Raw genomic sequence first — 24471 nt, 5'->3', positions numbered from 1 at the left:
GGGGGAGTCCCCTGGAAACTCCCTTCCAGTCCATGACCTCAGTGTGGTCCCCAAAGACAGGGAGAGGCTGCACTCTGGCAAGTGGGAAGCAGGAAGGAGAGGGGAAGTCGTTATGCAGTTTCCTAATTGTGTTACGTGCCCCCCCAAACTTCTGTATGGCAATTCCTGCTGCCCCAAATCCTTCCACCTTTATCCCCTTTGCTAGCTCTTATCTTTCCTTTTGTTTCTCAGTTCAGAGGACACAGTCTCTGTCCTCTCCCCAGTCTGGGTGAGATGTCCCGCTGCGTTTCCACACCTGCTGCCTTTCCCCCATAGAGCGCTCAGTGGGTCGTCCAATGGCCCCTCGGCCTTTATGTCTCACTTTGGAAAAAAGACGAGAGCACAGACCTTGTTTGGCCCATTTCCCTCCCAGGGCCTGGCCCCGAGTCAGGCACCCCATCAATGTTTGCTTGTTTGATGGGTAGGGGTGGGGAAAGCAGATAAGGTTTTCTGAAACAAATCCTATCTCTGGAAACCCACAGACCATTCAAATGCGGCATGCGATCTTGGCTTTGGTTCTCCATGCAGGTAAAGAGAGAAAAATCTTACAGAACCCGCTGCAGTCTTCCTCTTGCTGCTCTAGAATTGGGGGTGGAGGTGCAGGTAGGGGGCAGGAAGAAGTTAGGGCAACATGCACTTGTCCATGGCTAATTGTCAAGTTCAGAGGGGAGAACAGTCAACGAGAAGATGTTAGAAGGTCAAACTCTGGCACCCCAGCCCACCCCGATGGTCTCTGGCATAAATACTGTGTAACTTGGAGTTAAATGTCCCCCGCTGGTTGACTCCCAGAGCTTTCTCCAGGGGGGAATGTGCCTTCTTGGAAAGGGTTTCTCCCTGGACACCCTCCACTGTTCCCTCTTTGGAATGTTTCACACTGGTGACTTGTCCCTCGAGATGCAGATCAGTATCTTGCCCACTGAGGGAGCTGGGGCTGGCCACCCCAGGGAGCCAGAAGCCAGTCTTCCCTCTCTTCTGTGAAGGGCCTCCATGGTTCAGTTTGGGTTCTAGAAGGATGTAGACGGGGAGTCTAGCTCAGACACTCTAATGTGTGTAAACATGAGGTTCACCTTGGGACACAACTTCGCCCCAGGAATTTCCCAGCATGCATAGCACTTGGCAGAGAGAGTTCGATGAGTGGCACCTAGATGCAGGAGTGGGGAATGAACCACGAAAGGGGACGGCTGTGGCCAGCGTCAAGGGAGGCATAGCAATATCAGAAAGATGAAATGAGATGGAGCCTGCAGCGCTCCCCAGCTGCATGTGGATCCCTGAGCTCTTTCCCAGAGGGCCAGGAAAAGGCTTTGCCTGTCTGTCTTATGGCTAAACCCCCTCCACCACCACCACCTCCACCAAGAAGATGGGGAATGTTGGACGTTGCAGATCTCCTCCCGGGCGAGGCAGCAGGGTGACGAGGAGAAGAGAAAGTGAGGCCACCATCAGCGATTCAGGAAGAAGGACTTGAGAGTCTGGAAGAAAACTGACTTCTGTTTCTGCTTCTGTTTCTTCTTGATGATGGGCACCCACACCAGCCCGCACACCAGCATCATGAGTCCCAGAGACAGGAAGGCAGGCCCTATCATCTTAAGGACCTTAAGGCTGTTGACACCCAGCTTCAGGGTGTAGGCCAAGCAGGTAATGACCACACCGAAGAGGAGGATGGCGCCGCCCACCGACATGATAATGATGGGTTTGCGGTAGATTTCCCACTTACTCCGGGGGGTGGCGGTCCACACCGACTCGCTTCTGGAGCTGATGCACAGGGAGCTGGCTGTCTGGCTGGGCAGCAGGTCCTTGGACTCTGGAGACTTCTCGTCGACCTCCGGGGCCTTGGGGAGAGCCTCCATCGTCATGGCTCCACGGGACTGGGCACCTGGCATCCGCAACACTTAGAAACCAGGGTGAAGCCCAAGGAGTCCCCACACGCCCTTCCTGTTCTCAGCATCCGTCTCTGGTCTGGCTCTCAGTGGAGGGCGACACTGGGTTTTGTGCTGAAGCCAAACAGAAAGTCAGATGAGATCCACATAAATAAGAAACCACTCACTGGCACTGGCACGTTTCTTTGTTTTTTCTTGTGGGAGATAAATATTGCAGCATTCAAATCAACTGCTTTTAGTATTTAAAACAGGGAACAGGGGTACCTCTTTAAAAAAAAAAAAAAGCAAAAGCTGTGTTTTTGCGAATAGCACCTTATTTTCAGACTCAACGACTTTCTAGCTGTATGACTTGAATGAGTTACTTAACGTCTCTATGCCTCAGTTTTCTTATCTATAAAATGGGGATAACAGTACTACCCATGTCCAGCTGCCAGAGGCTGGATTTGAACCCGTTCTGTTCTTGCTCTCGTCCTTACAGTGTGGAGGCCATCCTTCAGCCCAGCCCAGGATTTTATGTGCTTTTCAGCCAGGGGCATGCCCCGGGTTCAAAGTGTGACCTTTGAATATCTAAGTGCCCCCTTCCCCTGTCCTCTGTGGCGATGACATCAGGTCAATCTCAGGCCTGTAAAGGTATGGATTCTAGCCGGTGACCTCCTCCGACTTCTCATCTGAGCCCGTCCGTGTACCTCTCAGTCACCAGAGCCCTCTCTTCCTCTGGTACTTTCTGCATGTGGGAGGAAGGCGAGGCTGTAGAGAGCCCCGGTCCGCTTCCCAGAGGTCCTCACCGACTCCCGGGCCTGAGGCATCATCCTTGACTTGTGTCCAGAAGGTCTGGCCTGGTGCACCCCAGAGATGCTGCCTGCCTTTCAGTGAGCGAGCAAGTGAACGAACACGGGACTATCCTTTCTGCCTCCTCCCTCACGGTGGTCTCGAGCATGAATTCAGCATTTTTTACAATACTGTTTGGACGGGTTCTTCCTGGCGGAGGCTGGTGCCTCCCTGGGTTAAGCTCTGGGACCCTGCCGGCCACACTCTCCTCCTGTGTCCTCAGGCCACAGACTCTCCCACTGTTCTCTGCAGGGCCCTGCCTGCCTGCCCAGAATGACTGTCCTCAAGCAACACTCTCTCCAGCCTCTGCTCTGTCTCCCTCCTCTCATGAACTGCCTTGTGTCCTCGGCTTCTGGTCCTTCCGTCCTCCAGGAACCCCGAGGCTCTTCCTCTGACCGCCTCTCTTCGGGCCCCACCCAAATCAGATTGCTTTCCAAGAGCCAGAAGTGTATAGGGGAAGGGGGGCAACTCATCCCAGTCACAGTGGGCTCCCCCAATGCCCCAAATGGAGTGAGTCAGACCCAAATATGGAGAGGAGGGTGCAAGTCTGGCCCCTGGGTGAAGGGTAGCCTGGGATCGAGGAGATGGCTCCCGGAGCACCCTGGAACCTGCTGGTTCTTCTTTACCAAGGCTCTCCCATGGAAAGCTGGGTCCCGGAGTGAAAGGTTTCTCCCCCAACATTTCCCACCATGTTCATTCCAAACTTGATCGCTCACTCCCACCCTCCTCCACCCCGCAGCAGCTCAGGCTTGAACCACTTCCTCCAGCCGTAACGCCCCCCCCACCCCTTTCCAGAACAAGCAGTTACAGACCCGTCCCCTTTGACATGGAGGAAATGGGAATCGTAACAGGGCCGTGCTTTCAGAAGGTGAATACTCATGCTCCTGGACACTCATCTAGAGAGAAGATATTTGGGTCTCGGCTTCCAAAGACTTCGAAGAACCGATGGGCTTTTGTGAGTACAGGGACACAGGTGTTTGCTGCTGCCCCTGGGATCCTGTGGACCATTTGCATAAGCCAAAGGCTCTTTGTAAAGTGATCTCTCCCCTTGCCCGCCCTACTGCGAGCTGGGGGCAAAGGAGGGATCACGGAGCCTGATGTGAGGTCCTGGGGGTCGGGGACTTACACTGGTTTTTGCCACCTAGTTTTTTCTGTGGATGTTCTGACATCTCCAGTAGGATCCACCCCCCCACCCTGCAACCTCTGGGTGGTCCTTTCTACCACTTGGCAGTGGAGACCCAGGGCAGAAGGACTTGTTGCCTTGTGATGCTGGGGGTGTTGGCAGGGAGAAGTAGGAATGCAGAGATTCTCAGTCTTGTCGGAGGTGGCTTGGATGGAGAAGGACCTGTTCCCATGAGAGGTCCTGTCTGGGTGGGAGGTGTCCTCTGCCTCCCCTGCAGGAACTATGCTGCTGGAGGCACGGATCATGGCCACGGGTCCTGGAGTAGGGCGGGGAGCTCACAGCACCATGCACATCTGGAGGCGGGGGTGGGGGGAGGTTGGGGAGCTCACGGGGTGGAAGCACCAAGCACATGCTCTTTGGCCCTGCAGGGAAGTCACTTGTCTATTCCCATTTTCTAAGGGCAAAGACAGGCACCGTGAGAGTGAGGAGCACGGCCAGGGCCTCACCGAATGTCCTGTGCAGCTGTGCTGGGGTTCACACCAAGGTCTTTGGACTTAAAAGCTCTGCGCACCAGATCGGGCTGGTCTGAATATGGCCTGAGCGCCCTTCAACAAGGAGACTCTGAATTTTTCACTCTGGGGCTCCACCCGCTCGCCCGACATGTAACTTCTCACGGAATATGGAGGCATGTCAGGAAGTAGTTCTACAGGGATTCCCTGTGCGATAGAGAAACACGAGCACGGTGGTCGGTTTTTCATACTCAGTTTTTCAACGACTCAATTTAAAGGACAATCTCATTCTGAGACACTGGTCTGTCTGTCTTTTTTTCTTTTTTCTTTTTTGGCTTTGAAATATTCCTGATTTTATGAAATGACCGTGACGGGAAGAGGGTGGTCGGTCTCGTTAGTGCCTGTCCCTGGCAAGGCAGAAGTTGGTCAGCTGACGTAGATGTCTGTCTGTCTCTCATCTGTCTATCTAAACTGTGATGGCTCATGAAATCTCCAAGAACGGGAACCTTTCATTTAGTTGACTTACTTAGGAGGCGATGTGGGTCTTGGCACAGTCACGGGACAGGCAGGGCTTCCGAGAAAAATCACTCCTTCGTGATGCCGGCAAGTCCGCGGGCTTATCTGTTGTATCTGTGTGTGATGACGGGAAGATCTAAGTTCCTGACGTCAGAGGGACCACAGTGTGAAGTGAGTTTACCTGAGCTGTGGGACCCTGGGCCGCTCTGTGAACACCGGAGGCTTACTAGCCCCCAACTAAAATAAGAGAATACAACATCTGTCCCACTGGACTGTGAGGACCGTCACATTCCATAGCACTGCAGCCTTGTGTAACATAGGTGTTCCAGACAGGGCCATGATGATGATGATGATGATAATAATTATAATTATAATAGTATAATATAAATGTTAATAATATATATTATTAATATTGTAATATAACATATTACAACATTATTAATATATAATATTATATATAAATAATACAATAATAATAATAATTATTATTATTATTGTTATTTTTGTCCCTGTTTTCTCATCTGTAAAATGAGGAATTTGGGGTAAGGGACTTCTAAAATCCTCTTAGATCAGTCCACCGGTGGTGACCCAGACCTCAATTCTGAGACTCCGGGCTGCCTGACAATCCCCAAGTCAGGGTGCTACGAGTTGTATAACACTTTATTCAAGTCCTAAAATATTCTCTATTTTTTCCAGGATCAGGGTTTCTCAGCGGCAGTACTATTGGGGCGGGGTCATTCTGTTGTAGGGAGGCTGTCCTGTGCATTGTAGGAGAGTGTGTTAATGGCTTTGACCTTTGCCCACCAGATGCCAGTAACACCACCACCTCCTCCGGTCATGATGATCAAAAAATGTCTCCGGCAATTGCCAGATGTCCCCTGTGTGTGGTGGGGGAGGGGGAAATCAATCTGGTGTGGACCGCAGCCCCACACCAGCTTGTCCTTCCTGCCTAGCTTGCAGCTGCCCGAGGGCCAAGGCCGAGCTGACTCATCCTCCAAGGGGGGCCTCCCTTCTGGTCCTTGGCAGGCTCTCCAAGGGCCTGGCCCTCTGCTGTAGCTGCGTGAGGGACCAGGGGACATCTGGGGAGCTGAGCCAGCCCGGTGAGAACAATTTCCAGGTTTGGATTAAGTTCCTGGGGGCTTGATCCGTACATCTCAGAGGCTCCCTCACTCCCAGCAGTGGGTTGACTGGTCCACCCAGCACGTCAGAATGTGACCTTATTCGGATTAGAGGCGTTGGCAAGTAGAAGGAAGGCAGGGGTCTCCAGCCCAGGTCTTCCTCAAGTAGACCGGTCCAATGACCGTGTCCTTATAAGAGAAAGGAGAGGAGAATGTGACATACAGAGGGGAAACCCTGCTGAAGATGGAGACAGAGGCTGAACCGATGCCCCTACGAGCCAAGGAGAGCCGAGGATTTCCAGCCGCTGCCAGAAGCTAGGAGGGCGGCACGGCCCGGTTCTCCCTCAGAGCTTCTAGAAGGAACCAGCTCTAAGGATTGCTCAATTTTTGGACTCTGCCCTCCCAAACCATAAGAGAATAAACTTCTTTGTCTTCAGTGACTCCATCTGTCGGAATTTGTTACAGCGAAACCGAACACACCCGACTCTTTTTAACGTCCCAGACACCTCAGTGGTGGACAGGTACTGAGGCCCGGAGGCTGGGCCTGTGGGGGAGAAGGCGGAAGGAAGGAAGGAAAGCCGGAGGTCGGGCCTCCTGGACTCCCCAAGATTTGAATATGGGCTCAGCCCTCGGGGCAGCCATTTGAGAAGAGAGGGATGAATCCCTCTCCCCCAGAGGCCACATTTGGAGGGTCCGGAGGCGGACTTAGAGGACGGAGACTGTAGCTCACAGCTGGGGTTGGGCAGGCCAAGATGGTGCCCTGGTCTGGGACCCCACAGCCACGAGAAGGAAAGGGGGACAGCCCTGAGCCTGAACGGGCACCCATGTCCAAACAGGACACCGACCACGAGCGGCCAGGCAAACTGCCATTTACATAAAACCCCCATTTACATAAAATGAGATTCCATTTACATCAAATTCAAAATCTGTGCTCCTTCAATGAGGAGAGCGGTTGCCTTTAGTGGGGGTGTGGGTGGGGACACGTTGGACACTTCTGGGGGGCTCTAACGTTCTGTTTCTCGATCTGCTACAGCTGCTTCCATGGGCGTGTCCCGTTCGTGCCGGAGACTCGCCGCCGGAGGACTGCCTTTCTGGGTGGAGGTTAAATGGCAATCAAATGTGTAAACAAAGGTAATTGAAAGGTCGAACTAAACGCAACATGGTCCCTTTTTCTGGATTCTGACTAGAACAGACCGACTGGACAAAGACATCTGGGCATAATTTTAAGGAAGTCAGAATTTGGATTGGGGATTAGATGACACCAAGAATTTAACATTTGTATTTGGAATGATAACGATCCCGGGGACACCAAAGAAAATGTCTTCACGACACGGAGCTAAGGCTTGAAACAACATAACAGGGAAGAAATGCCGTGATGCTGTGATTCACATGAAGACCTCCGACTCCGGCCAGAGGCAGGTTGACACGATGCTCAGTGACAGCAAAGCCGGGTGGTGGAAACACGGACGTTCACTGTGATTACTGTCTCGACTTCTATGTACGTCTGCAAATGCTTCTAGTAATGGGAAACGGAATATACAGACAATGGCCAGACCATGTCTAAAGCCAGAACTCTGAAGGGCACCTGGCGGGCTCAGCTAGTGGCTGATGAACCCCAGGTTGAAGGTTCGAGCCCCATGTGGGGAGTGGAGACTACTTAAAAAAACAGAACTCGGACACACACACACACACACACACACACACCAGTCTGCAGGAACCAGCCCAGGAAGCCAGCCTGCTATGTATAAGTCTGGCTTTTAGGAAATCGGACCACTGTCTCCCAAAACCAGGCTAGACACCGAGGACAGCTGCCTTTTGACGAAGCAATTCCTTGGGGGAAAAGAAAGTCCTTTCGACAGGTGTCGATGGGGCGACTGATGTTCTACTGGGAAAAAGTGAAACCTGACCCCCGCCTCACGGCATCCACCCAAGAATTAATTCAGACGGATCACAGGCATAACCTGGACATAAAAGCGAGAACGAGGACGATTTTCGGAGGAAACAGAGAGGAATACCGTTGTGACCCACAGGCAGGCGAACTTCCTCAGGACAGAGTAGGCGGTAAGCAAACGTGAAAACAAAAACAATTAAGTAAGATTTCGTCTTCATTGGAAACTCATGGCTCATTAAAGGCTCCTAAGAAGAGATGAACAGGCAAACTACAGGCTGGGAGAAAAGATTTTGCAACAATAGGTATTTGCCAAAGGATTTGTATCTGGAACACAGGAAGAACTACATCTGATGGGTAAAACCATTCGCCAGCCTGATTTTTTAAAATGCGCAAGAGGCTTAGACAGACCATCCCAAAGGAAGATGAAAGCGCGGACAAGATGCTTGTCAGGGATACTCAACAGGGAGATGCAAATCAAGACCACAAGGAAATGTAGTTGGACGCCCACTAGAATGAGCAATGTTTACAAATCTCACAAAACAGGGCGCCTGGGTGGTCAGTCGGTGAAGTGTCTGCCTTCGGCTCAGGTCATGATCTCAGGGTCCTGAGATCGCGTCTCGTGTCGGGCTCCCTGCTCAGCGGGGCGTCCGCTTCTCCTTCTGCCCCTCCTACCCGCCTCACGCGCTCTCTCTCTCAAATAAATAAAAGCTTAAAAAAAAAAAAAAATCTCACAAGACAAATGGTGACCCATACACTACTGGCAGAATATAAAATGGCATGAGCATTTTGGGAACAGGCTTGGTAGTTTCTTACAAAATTAAGCACGTGCCCACCCTTCATCCCCGGAGTTGCGCTCCTAGCTACTTATTTGTCCTGGAGACATGAAAGCCTGTGTCCACTAGTGGCTTATTTAAGAATATGCATCTAGCAGCTCTCCTGATAACAGCCCAGGCCAGAAACTCACCCAGCGGCAGATTGTAGATTCACGCAACAGAATACTAAAGCCACGAAAAGGACTGAACGACGTAAGAGAATATATGGCCACATGTATACATGGACACACAGCCTGGAGGTCTCCCAGACACACCGGGTGAATGTATCAGAGTAACGTTATTGTCTATTTCCATTTATAGGGCCTCCTAGAAGCTTCTAAGAAGTAATCTAAGGGGACAGAACTCGAAACAGTTTTGTAGGGAAGGGAATTATGGGACGGAACTAAGGGCTTTCTCCGGGGTGGATGGAAGGGTTCCATCGTGGTATTTTTGCTGTGGGTTACATGGGAGGAGGGATTGTCTGTCTGTCCATACAGCCCGCTAAGACTTGTGCATTTCCCTGCATGCAAACTATACGCCACAGGAAAGTGACTGAAAAAACCCTAATGATTGGTGGGTTGGGTGGAGAGCTGGCGGAAAGACGGCTCCCACCAGAAAGGCAGGATGTCGCTAGTGGATCACGGGGATCCGTCGTCAGGGTGTGGGCAGGAAACACGTTACCTGGAAAATCAGAGGTGCGGGCCGGGGCGAAGTGACCCCAGGACAGGGTGGACGTGTTGTCACAGGGAGATTGGCAAAGTGAGGGAGTCACCCGGGAAAGACCGTGGAGCTGATTCTGAGATGAGGAGGAAGTTTGGGAAGGAAGAGAAGGTGCTTCTGGGAGAAACTGGAATGGGGACAGGAAATGCAGGTGAGCGATGGAGAGAGACAGGAACTTCACCTTGTCCGCCTCGGCTCTGGAAACCTCCCGCCCCGTGAAGGTAAACACAGACGTCCTGCAAGCTGGGGGATGGGAGGTGGGGCTGGACGGAGCAAAGACTGGGTCTGGTGGCCTGAATGATCCCCTCCAGAAGGGACAGACCCCCAGGACTGTCCCTTAATCTTGTTAGTGCTGGTCCGCTCACCGGCTGCGTGTTTGCCTTCACGCCCTTATTTGGAGATGCTGCCTACAGCATGTCATTTCAGAGCTTGGCTCCTGACCTGCATTCCCCACCCCCCGCCCCGGGGGGGCTACGCAGTGCTCAGCAAACAGTGCTCACCAGCACGGCCTCACTTTCCAAACCACTCCTGTGCGCCGGCCTCTGCACCCAGGGTACAAGAAAGCCAGTCTCCTGCTCTGCAGAGGAGCTCAGGGGGACGCGTGTTTCCTCCCTCCCTGCCCGTCGTGGCTTGCTCAGTGGCGTCTCCGACAAATCAGGCGAGGAGATGTCTCAGACGCCAGGGGAGAGAAGCTGCCAGAAGACCTGGGCATTTTCTCACGCTATCACATATTCATCCCCCAGTGTAGAAATGGTCTGGGGCCCCGTGCGTGTGGATTATGCAAGGTGCCGGGGCGGCAGTGAGGGTCCAAGATGATAAAGACCAAACGCTTCCCCTCCAGCGTCTGAAATACACCACTTAGGGCCACTTTCTTCGCCCAGAGCACCCCTCTTCCTGCTGGTGGCTCTAGGAGGGGCCCCTGTTGTCCTCACTCCCATTTTACAGATAAGGAAACTGAGGTCCAGAGCTGCCTGGCCCCAAGCCCTGGCCTGTTATACACAGCACGGGGCTTTCTCAGGCGTGGCACCCGCCTCTCCCCGGTGCTGTCTTCCCTGCCCTCCCCCCACCAACTTCCTGCTCATCTTCACATAGGTGCTCCTATGGGGCTTTGCTGGTGGTGTTCTCCTCTGAATGTGCCAAAACTTGGTCACTATTAGCAGGTTCCAGACGTAACCAATAAAATGACAGGGTGCCCAGGGAAATCGCAACAAATGCTTTTTTTTTTTTTTTTTTTTTTTTTTGGTGCAAGAATGTGCCAACGACTGCATACACAGGACATACGCCCAAAATATTTGTTGTTATGAGAGATTCGATTTCGGTTTAAGCTGGGCAGGCAGCCTCTGCGCTCTCCAGCAAGCTCCACAAGAGACCCCTCTGTGCTGGGGCCTGGGGTTATCTGTCGGTTCCCAAGTGTCTCCTCTCTGATAGGAGCTGGGCTATTCTGGGAATTGCAAGGGACCCAAAGCAGAGCTCGGGGAGGGGAGGGGGCTCACACTGCCTTGCAGGAGGCTGGGCCCAGAAAGCCAGGTCGTCCCGTGGGAGCCTCGGGGACAGAGAGCTGGCAATACAAGCATCGGAAATAACATGATGGGTTATTTCTGAGAAAGACCCGCGTGCACGGGCTTTTTATGACATTCCCGAGCCCTGGAAGGTCTTGCTCTCTCTCTCTCTCTCTCCCTCCCCTGGAGTTGTCCCCTCACCACCCCACGCAGCCACCAGTTCCAGACACTGCCCTCCCTTGAACAAGACATGCAGCGGGTGACCCCATTCCTCTGATAAGGTGAGTGGGTCCCAGTGCCTGAGCTGATAAAGCAGAGGCCAGAGCATTTCTGAATACGCTGCCACTGCCACTGCCACTCGGCCACCCCGTCTGTCACCCGCTCATGGCACTTCTAGGAAGGGAAGTTCCCCAGAGGCCACGCTCCACCCAGACCGTACCACGCACCCCCCTCTTCCCGTCACCCAGCCAGCACCCAGACCCTGCCCAGCTCAGGTGATGGCGCCTGCTTTTCCACAGACGATTGGTCTGCCCTAGGGCTCCGTGCCTGCCCCATTCCCCCTTGCTGAGATGAAGCCTGCCCCAGCCAGCCCGCTGTCCCTCGTTACCCTGGCACCTGCCCTCGGCGCCTGCCACGCCTGCCTGCTGCCGGGAGCAGCAGACGCTGAGGTCTGATCTGGGATTCCCAGGAGGACATTCTGGGTGTGAGTCCCCACCCCCCACCCCCACCCCTGCCACCGCCCATGCAACACTGGGAACGGGAGGGCTGCCTGGTGCTTTGCTGTCTAGCCTTTTTGTTCCTACCTCTGCCCAGGTTTGAGACTGAGGTCCCTGCCCGGCCCTCCCCGCCCCTCCCAGTGGCCAAGGGTGAAGTCTAGATGGTCTACACCTAGGGCTGAAGCCCCCGTCTGCATACAGCTTCCCCTCTACCGGGCCCTCAGCAGGGCAGCCCCCTCCTCCCCTGCCACTGGGCTGTCACCGTTCTCCCCAGGCAGTGCCTTCCAGCCTGCTGGTGGCCGGTTCTCCCTATCCCGAGGCTCAGTCCAGCATATTTGCGTTCCAATTCCAGTTCGAGACTCAGCACGCCGCGAAGCAAAGTTAAAAATCAGCCCGTTTCTCCAGGGACGTGGGAGGGCAGAGGGGACCGATCCCCTCCTTACTTACTGTCCTCAGTGTCCCAGGGGAGAGGATGGTGAACCTGGGGACCACACGCGGCTTGCATGGGAGGCGGAACCCGGCAACGAGTTTCTGTTCAAGTTCTGCATCCCAGCCAGAGAAAGCCTCCCTGGCCCCATGGAGGAGCTGATGTGCCTCTGATCCCAGCCACTGCGCGGGCTCCAGTGGGGATGAGCTCACCAGGATGTGGGCTAATGGGTTAACCCTTTGCGGGCTGCTGGCACAGGCACTCCCGTGATGTGGCTTTGTCTCAGCTCGGCTCCGCCACTGTTGGATAAACCTTGTGAAAAATTAATGAGGCTTCTCTGCAGTCTGTCATCGAGTTTGAGTGGAGACCTGCATTAGGCTGGTGTCTTGGCAGGGCTGATTCTCCTGGCCCCGGCTCAGACATCAGGCAAGCTGGGCTTTGTGGGTTGGTGGAGTGAGTGATGGTGGTGGTGGAGATGGATGGCCAAAGGCTGGCTTTCCCAGAGGCTCTGCAGGCTCTGTCCAGCGCAGGCCATGACAATGAGATCCAGGAGCCGTGGTCCTTCTGGGTGGATGGAAAGGGCAGGTGGAGGCTTACTTAACGTCCTCTGTTCTGAGATGGTGGGGGTGCCTCTGGGACTTCCCGGAGCCTGTGGGTGGGCATCTCGGGTGACAAAAGGGCAGGACCACAGCGGGGGCCTGCCCCACCCCAGGCCCAGGTGTCTCTGGACAGGAGGCAGATGTTCACCCTTGCCCTGCCTGGCTTCCCCGGTTATGCCCCTGTGGCTTTGTGTCTGACTATAATGAGAATGGAATGATGGCCCACTGGAATGGGCCATCCAGTGGGGAAGGGTCTCTACCTCTCTCACAAGCTGCTTGTAAGACATTGGGTTGTCTGTCCCCAAGGTGCCCCAAGGGGTACCCGGAAGCCAACAAAACTGCCTGGAACCCTGCCAGCCAGACTGGCCAGGGGGTGGGGGACAGTCCTTGCCACTGGTTCCAGTCCACGGAGCGGGGGGCTTCCTCTGTGGTCTATCAGGGAGACTCCCAGGGATGTGGAAGACCAAAACAGGCAAGGGAATCTTCCATCTCTGTGGATCTCTGAACTACAAACGAATGGGAACTTCCCAGACTGCGAAGAGTCTGGAGAATCTGACCGGGAGAGATGGCAGGAGGGGTGGCAGGAACGGCACGCACTCTCTGCTCAGGGGCACGGGGGAGGGTGTCCACGGGACCCCCAGCGGAGGCTTTCCAGGAGGTTCTGCTCTGCCGTCACCGCCTCTGTGTCTGCGCTCTCCAATCCGGGAAGAAACCCTGGAGTGAATTACCCTGCCATGCACATAATCAAATCAGTCCTGTTTTCCCCTCTGTTCAGGCTCCCATGCTTGCTGTGTGGGCCGCGGGGTGTGGCAGGTGCAGGTGGCGTCGGCATGGCCGTGGGGGAGACTGGCCTTTGCGGAGGACTTTGTCCACGTCCGCGCTAGTCCACGTTCTTAGCCTGTGTCATAATCCACTGACTGCCCCATGGAGCCCTCTGACGTAGCTCTGTGAGGCGTGCTGCTATCCTGGTACTTGGCTTTGCACAAAGGACTTCTCTGAGCCTTGACTTCTCTGAGCCTTGACTTCTCCACTGGGCAAGTGGACGTGATCACTAGGACCTTGGAAAGCTTGTGTGGGGGTTGAATAAGCAAACAGACACAGCAAGGACTTAATGAAGGTAGCTCTGTGATATACAGAGTGTATGCGTGTGTGGGATACACATATATGTACACACATGTGTGTATGTAGGTACACATAGAAGCAATGTACATAGGTTACCATATATGCAGATGGGGGGGATTGGGTCCAGGGGAAAATGTCTGGGGTGGAAGCTGCGCTGTGTTCAAGCTTGGCCCTCGTGGGACAGAAGAGGAGGGGTGGGAAGCCAGCATGGTCCCTGGGCAGCTGACTCCAGCCGCCCCGGGAGGAAGGGCTACTGAGAGATTTGGGCAGCAGAAGGGGCAGAGTGAAAGTCCAGCGTTGCCTGGGGGATGGCTCTTAGCCCTCCGACCTCCATCCTGGAGCTGCCAGCCGCTGCAGTTCATCTCTGCTCCCCCTTGCCTGCTAGTCCCGTGTTCCAGGATATGACTAATGGGGTGACCGACCACCCAGGTCTGCCCAGAACGGAGGGGTCTCTGGGACACAGCGCGGGACTCCTGGGGCTCAACCAAGCCAGTGCCAAGCCAAGCAGGAAGAGCTGGCTACCCTGATAAAGGCATTTGGAGCCTCTGTGCCTCTGCACACAGGCTGTCCTCTTCTGGAATGTTCCTTCTGCCCATCTCCGTGGAGCCACTCCGTGGAGGCCACTCCTGGGGCTGGTCCCACGATGGGCTGCGGGGCCACAAGTCTAGTAAAGGGGTGTCTGTGTTGACACCCATCTTTCACGCTCTTTGCTTCAGTGTCTTTTTGCCGTATCTTAAGAACCTTTCATGGCGGCTTCCTAGCTTAAGAAAACCCAACAACCAAAAAAGGAGAAAAAAACCCAAGACACCATCACTTTTGGAGAGTAAGTTTGTACCGCAGTGATGTTTCTGACCCAGACCTTACCTGTGGGGTGATATAGATACCAGGCGAGGGCCCCCCTGCCCTCCCCCCAGGCCCCCCCTGCCCCCATGATCTGCGGGACCCTCAGCTCTTTCTAAGACAGTCGAGAGGCCTTTTGCTTTCCAGGGCCCGGGAAAATCATGCAAAGCAACTACTCAAAGTCAGGCACGCCCGGGAAGAGCCGCCCCCTTCCACCGGCCCCAACTCCCCGGCCCGTCTTTGCCGCCTTTCCCATCAAGGGCACCATGGCCAAGGAGATGGGACTCGATGGCCCCGAGTCTCTCCTGGTCTGGCCCCTCTGTCCTCTTGAGCGACTCAGTTATGCAAAGCCGTCTCCTGGTCCCTCCTGCCGCGTCAGGTGCCGGTCCAGAGCCTGGGGCTGAGACTCAGGCCTTCTCCTCCAGCTACTCCCATCTCAGCTTCTCTCTTTCTTCTTGTCTCTTCTCATACTTTTCCTTCGTGTCTACCTATCCGTTTCCTCCTGTGTAACAGTTCTCAAGACGTTCTTATTTCCTGGGGGAAGTTGGTGGTGGGGGCTGGGCGGGGGGGGGGGGGGGACACCCAAGGAGACACTACTGCCTTTTCTTTGTCTGCACCTGTTAACGCAGCAGCCCCGCCAGGTTCTGTGCGGGAAATCGGGCACGGCCTCCGCAGCGGGAATTTTATAATGTGAGGTAGGGTCTGGGGGGTGGGGACCCGAAGCCAGTGGGAGTGGAGCCAAGGAGGAAGACATATCTTCAGGGAGATGGATCAGTGGCATCAAGAACCACCAGGAGGTCCAGTCCCAGTGGCTCCAAGGCCTGTGGTCATCTGCCCCAGGGGGGGGGGAGGCAGCCAGACCTGGGGCGGGGGCGTGGTCAGAGGCCAGAAGCCACTTGCTTCTTGAGTGCGGCTGCCATCTAGTGGCGAGCCTAGGTAGTGTCGCTGTCCGAAGTTCAAGGACTTCTTGGCTCTCCTTGGTCCCTGGCAATCTGTCAGTGGTCTGCGTTTAACCCGGGACCTGAAGCTGGAGAAGTCGGCTTCCCGACGCTTGCTGATAAAAGCGGCTTCACAAAAATAGTCATCACCATCACAACATGTCAGAGGGTTCAGGCTTGCTGGCTCTTGAATAATTTAGAAGATTCATGTATTCATCACGTCATCAAATACTTACCGTGTGTTTCTTAGATGCCAGGCATATATCAGGCTGGGCACTGCAAATAAAGAGACTGCCTCGGTGCACTGTGCAAAAGACAGGCAACTCGGCCAACAGTTCTGATCCAGAAGGAGAAACCCTTCGATGCAGGAAAGTCTGTGCTGTGCTTTGAGAACACATTGGGAGCTCCTCTTAGCACAGACTGGTCTGGGGTGGTAACTGAGACGGGGGGAGAGGCTTCTTGAAGGGGAAGATGGCTAAGATGAGTCTTGAAGCACATACAGTACAGGAGTCAGAGATAAGAATGATGGAGGGGATGTAGGTTCTGGTGGAGGATGTGGGGTGGGGCAGTTGTCGGCGGAGAAGGTCGTGCTGGAGAGGATCCTGATTCAGGAGGTAAAGCTGGTGACCGTGGCATGGATTGGGAGACAGAGGGAACAGACCATGGCACAGCGTCCACGTTTCAGGTCCTTATTCTATGAGTTCTCCAGCATTCTGCTGTGAACGCCAGAAATCCAGTCAAAATCTTATAGTACGTTGTCTAACAGAGTATTCCATTCATAATACTATTATTATGGAATTTTGGAGCTGGGAAGGATATCAAAGAAATGATATCTGATATGTTTAAGCAATACTTCTGTTAATATTTATACTGCATCCTAGTTTCTCTGCTAAAATAGTGGTACCTTCCTGTGCCTTGGGGGATTGGGATGGCATCTTGACCAAGTCTGACAGGGGCGTGTATAACAGCCTGCCCAAGGGGCTCCCCGTCTTAGCTGGCTCCCTCTTCTGACCTCATCCCCACAGGAAGAATCAAATGTATTTGTTCCTTTATCTCCTTTCTTCCTTCCCCCCTTCCTTCCTTCTTTCCTTTTAAATTCAACAAATGGCTTTAACTAGCTGCTCTGTGCCAGGCTAGGCATATTGGTGACTCGTGTGTAAGATTCTGGCCCAGCCCTCAGGGGAGAGACAGTAGGAGAGACAGACAGGTAGATAGGTGTAGACAACTGTCAACAGATAACCCATATCCAGGCAATGGGAGGGTCTGGTCCTTGCCCTCCTCTTTCGGGGGTCCCCTCGCTGTTGTCTATTTGGAGAGAGGGGCTCCTGAGTCGGCCAGTCCTTTGTGTACTTTCGCCCTTGGCTGCTGTCTGGCCATGCCTACCTTTGTCCTGGTCTCCCTCAGTCCTCTGCATGCCGCCACCAGCAGAAAGCTCCACCACCTCAGGGCACGTGCACGGTACCGGTCCCTACTCCAAATCTGAGAGAGAGAGCAGGGGATTTTCAGGCGGGGAACTACTTAATTATTTCTTTTTCTGACTCAGAACACTTTCCTTGAGCACAGCTGGGCTGACACAGAAGGTTAAACCCTTCCCAGGGATACCTGCACTACAGGATTCCACGATAAGACTGGCTCTTTTCTTCCGGCGGGCATACACGTTTATGACTTTTAACACATGGAGGGTTTCGGGTAAGCACCACTGTAATCAGGATAAAGAACCCAAGGTGTTCCTGTAGGCTATCCCTGGGTAGCACCTCTCTTTCCGCTGGCAGTTGTTGATGTGTTGCTCGTCTCTGCAAACTTGTCTTTCCCAACAATGGCAGGTATATGTAGTCGTGCACCATGGAAACCTCTGGGACTGGCTTCTTTCCTTCAGCGTCATGACTTCAGCTTTCACTGGGGCTGTTGCTTTTCCTGCTTTGTCCCTCTTAGGGCCAAGGAGGATCGCTTTGGTCCAATGGGTCCAACTGTTCACCCATCCACCTGCGAAGGCTGTCTGAGTTGTTTCCGTGTTTGACAGTTTCCACTAGAACTGCTAGAAACACTCGTTTCTAGTTTTTTGTTTTGTTTTGTTTAGTTTGTTTGTTTGGTTGTTTTTTTGGTTAATGTAAGTTTTCCTTTCTCCAGGAATGGGCCTTCTGGGTCATAGTGTAAATGCAAAATTAATGTTATAGATGCTAGGCTGTTTTCCAGGGGAGTCACACCATTTGGATCCCACCAGCAATGTATGAGAGTTCCCATTTCTCTGCATGCCCATCAGCTTGACATTGCCAGGGTGGTTTTTTTTTTTTTCCTTTTATTTTAGCCAATCAAACAGATGTGTAGTGTTATCTCATCTCTATTCCACACCCCCTCCTGAGGAATGATGCTGAATTTGTCTTCCTATGCTTGTCATCCTTATGCCCTCACCGGTGAAGTACCCGCTGATGTCCTTTGCCCGTCTCTAAATTGTGTCGTCTGGCTTCCCGCTGTTGAGTTTTGAGATGTCTTGATACACTCTGGATACAAGTCCTTCATTAGGGGATATGTGATTTGCAAGTATTTTCTCCCAGTGTGTAGCCAATCTTCTCCTTCTCTCGAGGAAGGAGGTCATGGATGATGGCCCTGCCCTGCCCTGTTTTCCATCGACCACCAGTTAATGTGCATCTCCCTCAGCAGGGCACGGAGGGCCATCTTCATCCTGCACCTAATCCACTAGTGTGGGCTTGGACCTCCATCCACCCATGGAAACCAGAACCATCACCAGCCTCTCCTTTGTTTTTAAATAACAACATGACTTCTGTCTTGAGCCACCATTGTGCCTGAGGGACAGAAACTTAGTATGGGTAGATCCAATTTTGCTTTCTACTTTTTGGGGCATTGTTCTGAGTTTGTGGGATGCCAGAGCCTGGAAAGGGGTATCTGATCTTCAAGTCATCTCTAGACGCTGCTTCTGAGCTAGGCACTGCTAAGCCTCTGCTGCTTTAACCTTCATGGCCTTGTTGGATGTGAAAACTCACCTCTACTTCTTCACTCTTGAGTCCTCAGAAATCCTCTTGCTTCCCCAGTGCTTGGGGACGGGGCAAAAAATTGCCCAACAACCATCTGAGGTGGTATATTTCTGGATCGATGAATGGCCGTCTCTCGTGAGCATCCAGTCTCTGTCCTGCGACTTTCCTGGATCTCCATGTGGTGGATAGACTTCATTCTCTCCTGCTGTATTTCCTCCCAAATAGGGCTGAGGTCTTCCTCAGTATGGGCCTCAGGCCAGGCAATGGGGTGCAGGGTCCCTGTCTCTGGAAATCACGTCTATGTTTTCTCCCCTTATCCCCTGTTATGGGCTGAATTGCATCTCCTTGCCCCGCTCCCCCAACCCCAAATTCATAGGTTGAACCCCTAACCTCCAATGTGATTGCATCAGAGATAGGGCCGTTAAGGTGGTGAGGGTTAAATTTGGTCCTAAGGGTGGGAACCCAACTCAATAGGACTGGTAAGAAGAGGAAGAGACCCAGAAGCGCCTGCACACGGGGGAAAGACCATGTGAGGACACGGAGAGAAGGCAGCCATCTGCAAGTCAAGGAGAGAAGTTTCCAGAAGAAACCACTCCTGGCAACACCTTGATCTTGGACTGCATCCTTCAGAGCTGGGAGAAAGTGAACTTCTATTGTTTAAGCCCTCCAGTCATGGTACCTGGTTATGGTAGCCCGAGGACACCAGTGAACCTCTGCCTCTCCATTCAGGGAATCCATTCCTACGGTTGGGTGTGGGACGATGGGGGAATGCACATAGTGGGGGGTGGTGGAGAAGATTTTCTCTTTCGAGGTTTCTTTCTTGACTCTGTCACTTGTGTGGCATGTCCTTTTACTCTTGTCTGTGCACCTCCTGGCTTTTTGGTAGCAGGGCCCAAGAACATCAGCCAAGGTGGGTTCTAGCGGAGAACAGCAGTAACACACCACATGGGATGGGTCACATCAGCAGAGGGGAGTATTCCAGTAACTCCTGATTCTTGTTACTCTGAGATCAACACAGCATTATATTTGTTCAGAAGGGAACAGTGTCAAGCTCTTTTGAAAAAGCTGTGGGCCAGGCCCTCAGCCATGGAAAGGTCTTAGGCCTTGGTGAGCCTCCAAAGCGCCATGAGCGGGAGGACCAGTCAGGGACGGCAGAGGAGCTTGGCCTGGGATGAAGTGACACTCAGTTCAGGCAGAGCCCAGAGCTGTGCGGGGAAGTGGAGTGGGTGGCAGATCACGCTGGCCCTGAGCCATTGACCTGTGGGCTTCTTGAACGAGATTATCTGTATCCTTATTATTTAACCTACTCAAAAGGGCATTTCTGCAATTTTCAGGGGAAAGAAATGTGCCCATCCTGCCCCGGAGCCCTGGAGGGTAGGGCAGGGGCAGGCTTCACTGAACCACCAAACAACACCACCACCAAAATATTCTATTAACTCCTTCTCTCAGGACAATGATCTTTCTAAATACCGTGTAGCAGTCTCTCTTTGCTGATTTTTCCTCAAACAAGGAACTGCACCATGATTTCTTGCAGATTCCACCACCAGAAACAAACAGGACTGGTAGATTGTACAAGCAGGTTCTATCACCAAAAATTTATAAAGCACCTTCATTAGATCCCTGCTAAGTATAGACTGGGATGTGGGGGGTGGGTACATAATTATACTGAACAAGGGAACTTCCCTTGCATCTGAGTGGCCTACAGGGAAGGCTTTCTGAAGATGGGGTTGTTAAATCTTAGATGTAATGCGGTTTTCCCTTTAAGCCCAACCTAAGAATGTGTATTTCATCCAATGTTATGCTTTATTGCACTAATTGTCCACTTGTGTTCCTCCTCCCATAGCCAGTTTATCTCCTCAAGGACACGGGTGGTGAGAGATCCTGTCCCCACTTCCCTCACCTGGAGCACATGAATTCATTCAAAGGATGCTTCTTCACTACCTGCTCTATCTAGTCCAGGCTCTCCTGCATGATAGACCAGAAAGACATGGAGCCCCTGCTCCCTGTGAACATTCAGAAGAGTGGTAGGCGTGGGATAGGTTGTTACACCAGTAATTACTTCATTGTGATAAAGACTAAAAAGTCCTAGTTTAAGGGATCAAGGAAGCTCCCCTGAACCTGGAACATTTTAATAGAGACCTGCAGACTGAGGGGACATCATAGGCCAAGACCTAACCTGGAGAAGCCTGACTCATTTGGAAGGTAGTTAGCAGGAGAGCAGAGAAATAGGGACAGTGACTCATGATGAGGCTGGAATTTCAAGCTGGTTCAGACCTGGCCGCACCTTCTAGGCTGCGATAAAGCTATAACAGAGTCTTGACAAATGCTAGCTTCCATGGATGAGTGAAGGACATGTCAGAAAGATGGGCTTCCTTGGGTAGCCCTGTGTGGGTTTCAGCATAACAGTACAGTGGTAGCAATGTTCTTGGGAGGGGAAGGTAGGAGATATTCCTAGGTAAGCCTGGGGAAGAGGTAGGTTCGGGCAAGGGTAGATTGTAGGATTTTTGACAGGTTTGGGGGAATACTCCAGGGTAGAGATAGACTAAGTGTACTTCAGTGTTTGGCACCTCTGGGAGTGATAACGGGGTGAGTGTGGGTCCCTAAAGGTCCAGTACCCTCTTTCCTTTCCCAAGATAGTGATCTCAAAGTCAGGGTTCCAACCTAGTGGAAACCCTCAAATGAAGCTGGTGAAAGAGGATTCCAAGTCCAATGAGGTCAAGAGTTGCCCCACAATATCTTTGACACTTCTGGTCCCAGATATCTTGTTGAAGGATACAGGGTGCCCTCCATTTCCAGCAAGGAGTTCCCAGTAGTGGGGATGAGGGTTTAGGCACTCTGGGATCGGGCAATGGTGCTGTCTCTCTACTTCTGTGTAGCTTAAGCAGCCTCAGGTGCAGACCTCCCTCTGCCCACAGGCAAGTAGACATTCCATATATTCATCCATTAGGGACATTGTCTCCAGACTACCCCTGTAGCAAAGACTTCTAGGGTCTACCCACTCACCCTTCTTCCTTTGTAACAATTGCAATTGCCTTTGGGCAGAAATATTTCTGTATTTGGTAGAATAGTCTGGGCTGGGATAAGAGCTAGTTTCCAAAGTTCAGTGGCTCAATATAATCGAAGCTTATTTCATGCTCCCAAAATATTTGACAGTGACTTAGCTTGTCAAGGCAACATTTTTCTACGTGGTTACTCAGGGACCCAGGCTCCTTCCAAACTGTGGCCGTGCTGTCTCTCTGGGCCATGTCATTATTGTCTCCAGTGAGACGGCAGGAGGAGAATAGTCAGTTTGGAAGGGGAAAATGTTTGGAAGAGCTTGTGCAGGCTTGTTGGCCAGACCTAGAACGGTATACATATATTACCTCCTTTTATATTCCACTGGATAGCACATGGCCGCGTCTGACTGCAAGGGACAAAGGTACATGTCATCTGGCCCCATGTTCCAGTAGACTTTGGTGGAAAATCAGCAGTCTCTACCACAGAGCTGACCAAAATCTGTATTTCATTGTCTCCCTCTGTATTAGTTACGAACTGCTGTGTAACAAATCAGGCCCAATCTTAGCAGAGCGACACCACAGAAAGTTATTATCTCCCAAAGTTTCCGTGAGTCAAGAATTTGGGAACAGTTTATTTAGCTGGATGTCTCTGGCTCAGGGCTACTCATGAAGTCATGGCCAACATGTTGACCAGGGCAATGACTAAGTTGTGGCAAGGTGTCAGCAAGTCACCTGAAGGCTGGCCCGAGGCTGGAGGATATGCTTCCAAAGTGCCTCCACTCCTCACTCTAAAGGACCAGGGAGGTTAATGCTAGTTCTTGGTGGGAGACCTCATTTCCTCGACATGTGAGCCCCTCCTTATGGTCACCTGCATGTCCTCACGCCATGGTGAATTGTTTCCCATCTTCTTCAAGGATGGGCACGCTTGACTCATTTACCTTTCCCCTTCATCTTTCTGACGGTCTGGACCGTGAGCATGACTGTCATTGGTCTAGTGGCCATCTGAAGGCAACAAGGAAGTCTGAAAGGGATGGGAACAGGTGCAAAAGGAACTCAGACACGAATGACATTGTGGATTCACTATGGTATCCCTGTACTTCCTACTTCTGGACTAAATCATGGTGGGGGGGAAGGACTCATTATTTGATTTAATAGTACTTGGAAATGTGGGAAGGAGTCCCTGTTACATATAGCCAGACACTGTTCCTAACTGAGGCAACTTCTGTGTGCCAGCTACTGACCTGGGCATTGGAAAAATAAATCTGAATGAGAAAAGGGTCCCTGTCCTCCAGTTCAACAGGAGTAAATGGTGGGCAGCACAGGACAGAAAAAGGACCCTTTCTCATACAAACCAACAACACTCCAACGAGGTTGTCATAGAAACTCACCAAATGGAATGTAAGTCCCACGGAGCTGTGATCTTGGTCTGTTATGTTTCCGGCTTTATCTCTTGTGCTTAGAGCAGGAACAAAGGTATTCCAGTAATACGTATTCAATGAATAAAATGGAAACAGAGCATGTCTTCATATTGGAAGAAAATGCCTTCTGTAGGGAGATGATGATGGAGGATCTTCTTGGGTTTCTGGCTGGGCTGGAAGACAAAGCCAGTTGGGTGGGGCACTTAGGGCTTGGGTTCACACAGGAGACCCTCGGGAGGTGGAGGCGAGCTGGACATCTGCAGCCTCTATAGCTACCTTCGTAAATCGCTTTCAGAGCATATGGGGCTTATTGTGACATTGACTCCGGGAGGCTCTGGGTGCTCAATTTGCCTTGAAAATGCTTCTCCTGAAAGTCAGTGTAGCAATTAGGGAAAGCATGGGGAGAGTATTAACCCATTTAATTAATGAGGTCATTTGTTTTGCTGAGAATCTCACCAAGGTCTTTGAGGAGGACTCTTGCAGTGGATTATGCCCCCAAAGGATGGGCATTTCCTGTGTATCCCATAGAGTCTCCTCCTGTCCTGCAAAGCCAATTGCTGATTTTAATTGACATTCACTTGTCCTTTCCCACTAATTTCTCTGTGGGCCTCTTTGACTCAAGCTGTCCTCCCTGGTGAGGTTCTCAAAATGGATCACACAATTTCAGCCAGTGTTTGTAGCATCCCGGACCCCTGTCCTAAGAATAAGTATGAAATGAAACAGCTATGCTGTGCTGTTCCCCACCCCCCACCCCCAGTATCATAGAGGACACAACCTTGGAATCTGAACCGGCATTTGCCAAGTTGGTGGCTTTTGTGCAGTCTCTTTTCATCCAGTCCAGATGGGTGGACTCAGAATTTTAGATGCATGCCCAGGGCCTTCCCCGGGGTCAGGGCCCTGCAAAGTTCACCAGGGCTTACAGAAATCATTGGAATTAAAAAAAAAAAAAGTCTCCAAAACACAGAAGGAAAAGATTAATTAAATCTTTGCCAAGGTAACATTAAATCCAAGGAGTCTACTAAAATACAACTTGACAGTTACATCATTATATGTGACTTATGTTCAGGGTGGGCATAGTTTAATATGATGTAAGATCAGGAGCGTCCACACATGGAGATAGCCAGTTCCTCTGGAAATCCTAAAATGTCCTTGGGTGTCCTTGCTTCTTGAAATCCAGGTGAGATTATTCTAGAATGCTGCAGAAATTCAAAGCCTTCCCTATGACTGCTGTTATTAGCTGTGGTTCTGCTGTGGGCGTGGCTTATGATCTCACATTTCCCCCCTCACCCCCAGCTCTTGGAGTAGCTTTAGCAGAATTAATGCAGCTTAGTGATATGCTCATAGCTTGCCCCCCAGTGTCCACAAATCCGCCACGCAAGATAGTACAGGATGGCAATGCTGACAACTCCAGACCATGCCCACAAATCCCTCAGCTACCCCTACAGCACCCCATGACTTAGCTCAAAACTCTTCTGAATTAACTGTGGGACATAAAT

At 52.0% G+C, this 24471-nt stretch overlaps 2 protein-coding genes and 1 long non-coding RNA gene across 4 annotated transcripts in view; 2 read left to right on the top strand and 1 right to left on the bottom strand.

Annotated features, from left to right (window-relative positions):
* The window catches only part of ADPRM (ADP-ribose/CDP-alcohol diphosphatase, manganese dependent), a 139051-nt gene that overhangs the window by 106611 nt on the left and 7969 nt on the right, over positions 1 to 24471 (top strand). The gene's annotated exons all lie outside the window — the stretch shown is intronic.
* On the bottom strand, positions 1391 to 12228 carry PIRT (phosphoinositide interacting regulator of transient receptor potential channels). 2 transcript variants are annotated; one of them, XM_059147356.1, is made up of 2 exons: positions 4900 to 5043; positions 1391 to 2027 (listed from the first exon to the last, which is right to left on the bottom strand). In XM_059147356.1, exon 2 carries the CDS (start codon positions 1914 to 1916, stop codon positions 1476 to 1478), a length of 441 nt encoding a protein of 146 aa, XP_059003339.1. In that variant the 5' UTR covers positions 1917 to 2027; positions 4900 to 5043; the 3' UTR covers positions 1391 to 1475. The 2 variants fall into 2 exon arrangements, with proteins under 2 accessions (XP_059003339.1, XP_059003338.1); XM_059147355.1 differs by lacking the exon at positions 4900 to 5043 and adding an exon at positions 12093 to 12228 and having other exon boundaries at positions 1395 to 2027.
* Positions 11339 to 12399, top strand: LOC131815592 (uncharacterized). Its single transcript, XR_009347796.1, has 2 exons — positions 11339 to 11632; positions 12102 to 12399. It is a non-coding gene; the product is annotated as an uncharacterized LOC131815592 (long non-coding RNA).

Source organism: Mustela lutreola, chromosome 15, assembly GCF_030435805.1.
Source record: "Mustela lutreola isolate mMusLut2 chromosome 15, mMusLut2.pri, whole genome shotgun sequence".
Taxonomy (NCBI): domain Eukaryota; kingdom Metazoa; phylum Chordata; class Mammalia; order Carnivora; family Mustelidae; genus Mustela; species Mustela lutreola.
Note: the sequence above shows the minus strand (reverse complement) of the source record. Positions and strands in the feature narration are given on the sequence as shown.

Coding starts and splice junctions, on each gene's coding strand:
- PIRT (XM_059147355.1), bottom strand. CDS start 1,916: ATGCCAGGTGCCCAGTCCCGTGGAGCCATGACGATGGAGGCTCTCCCC.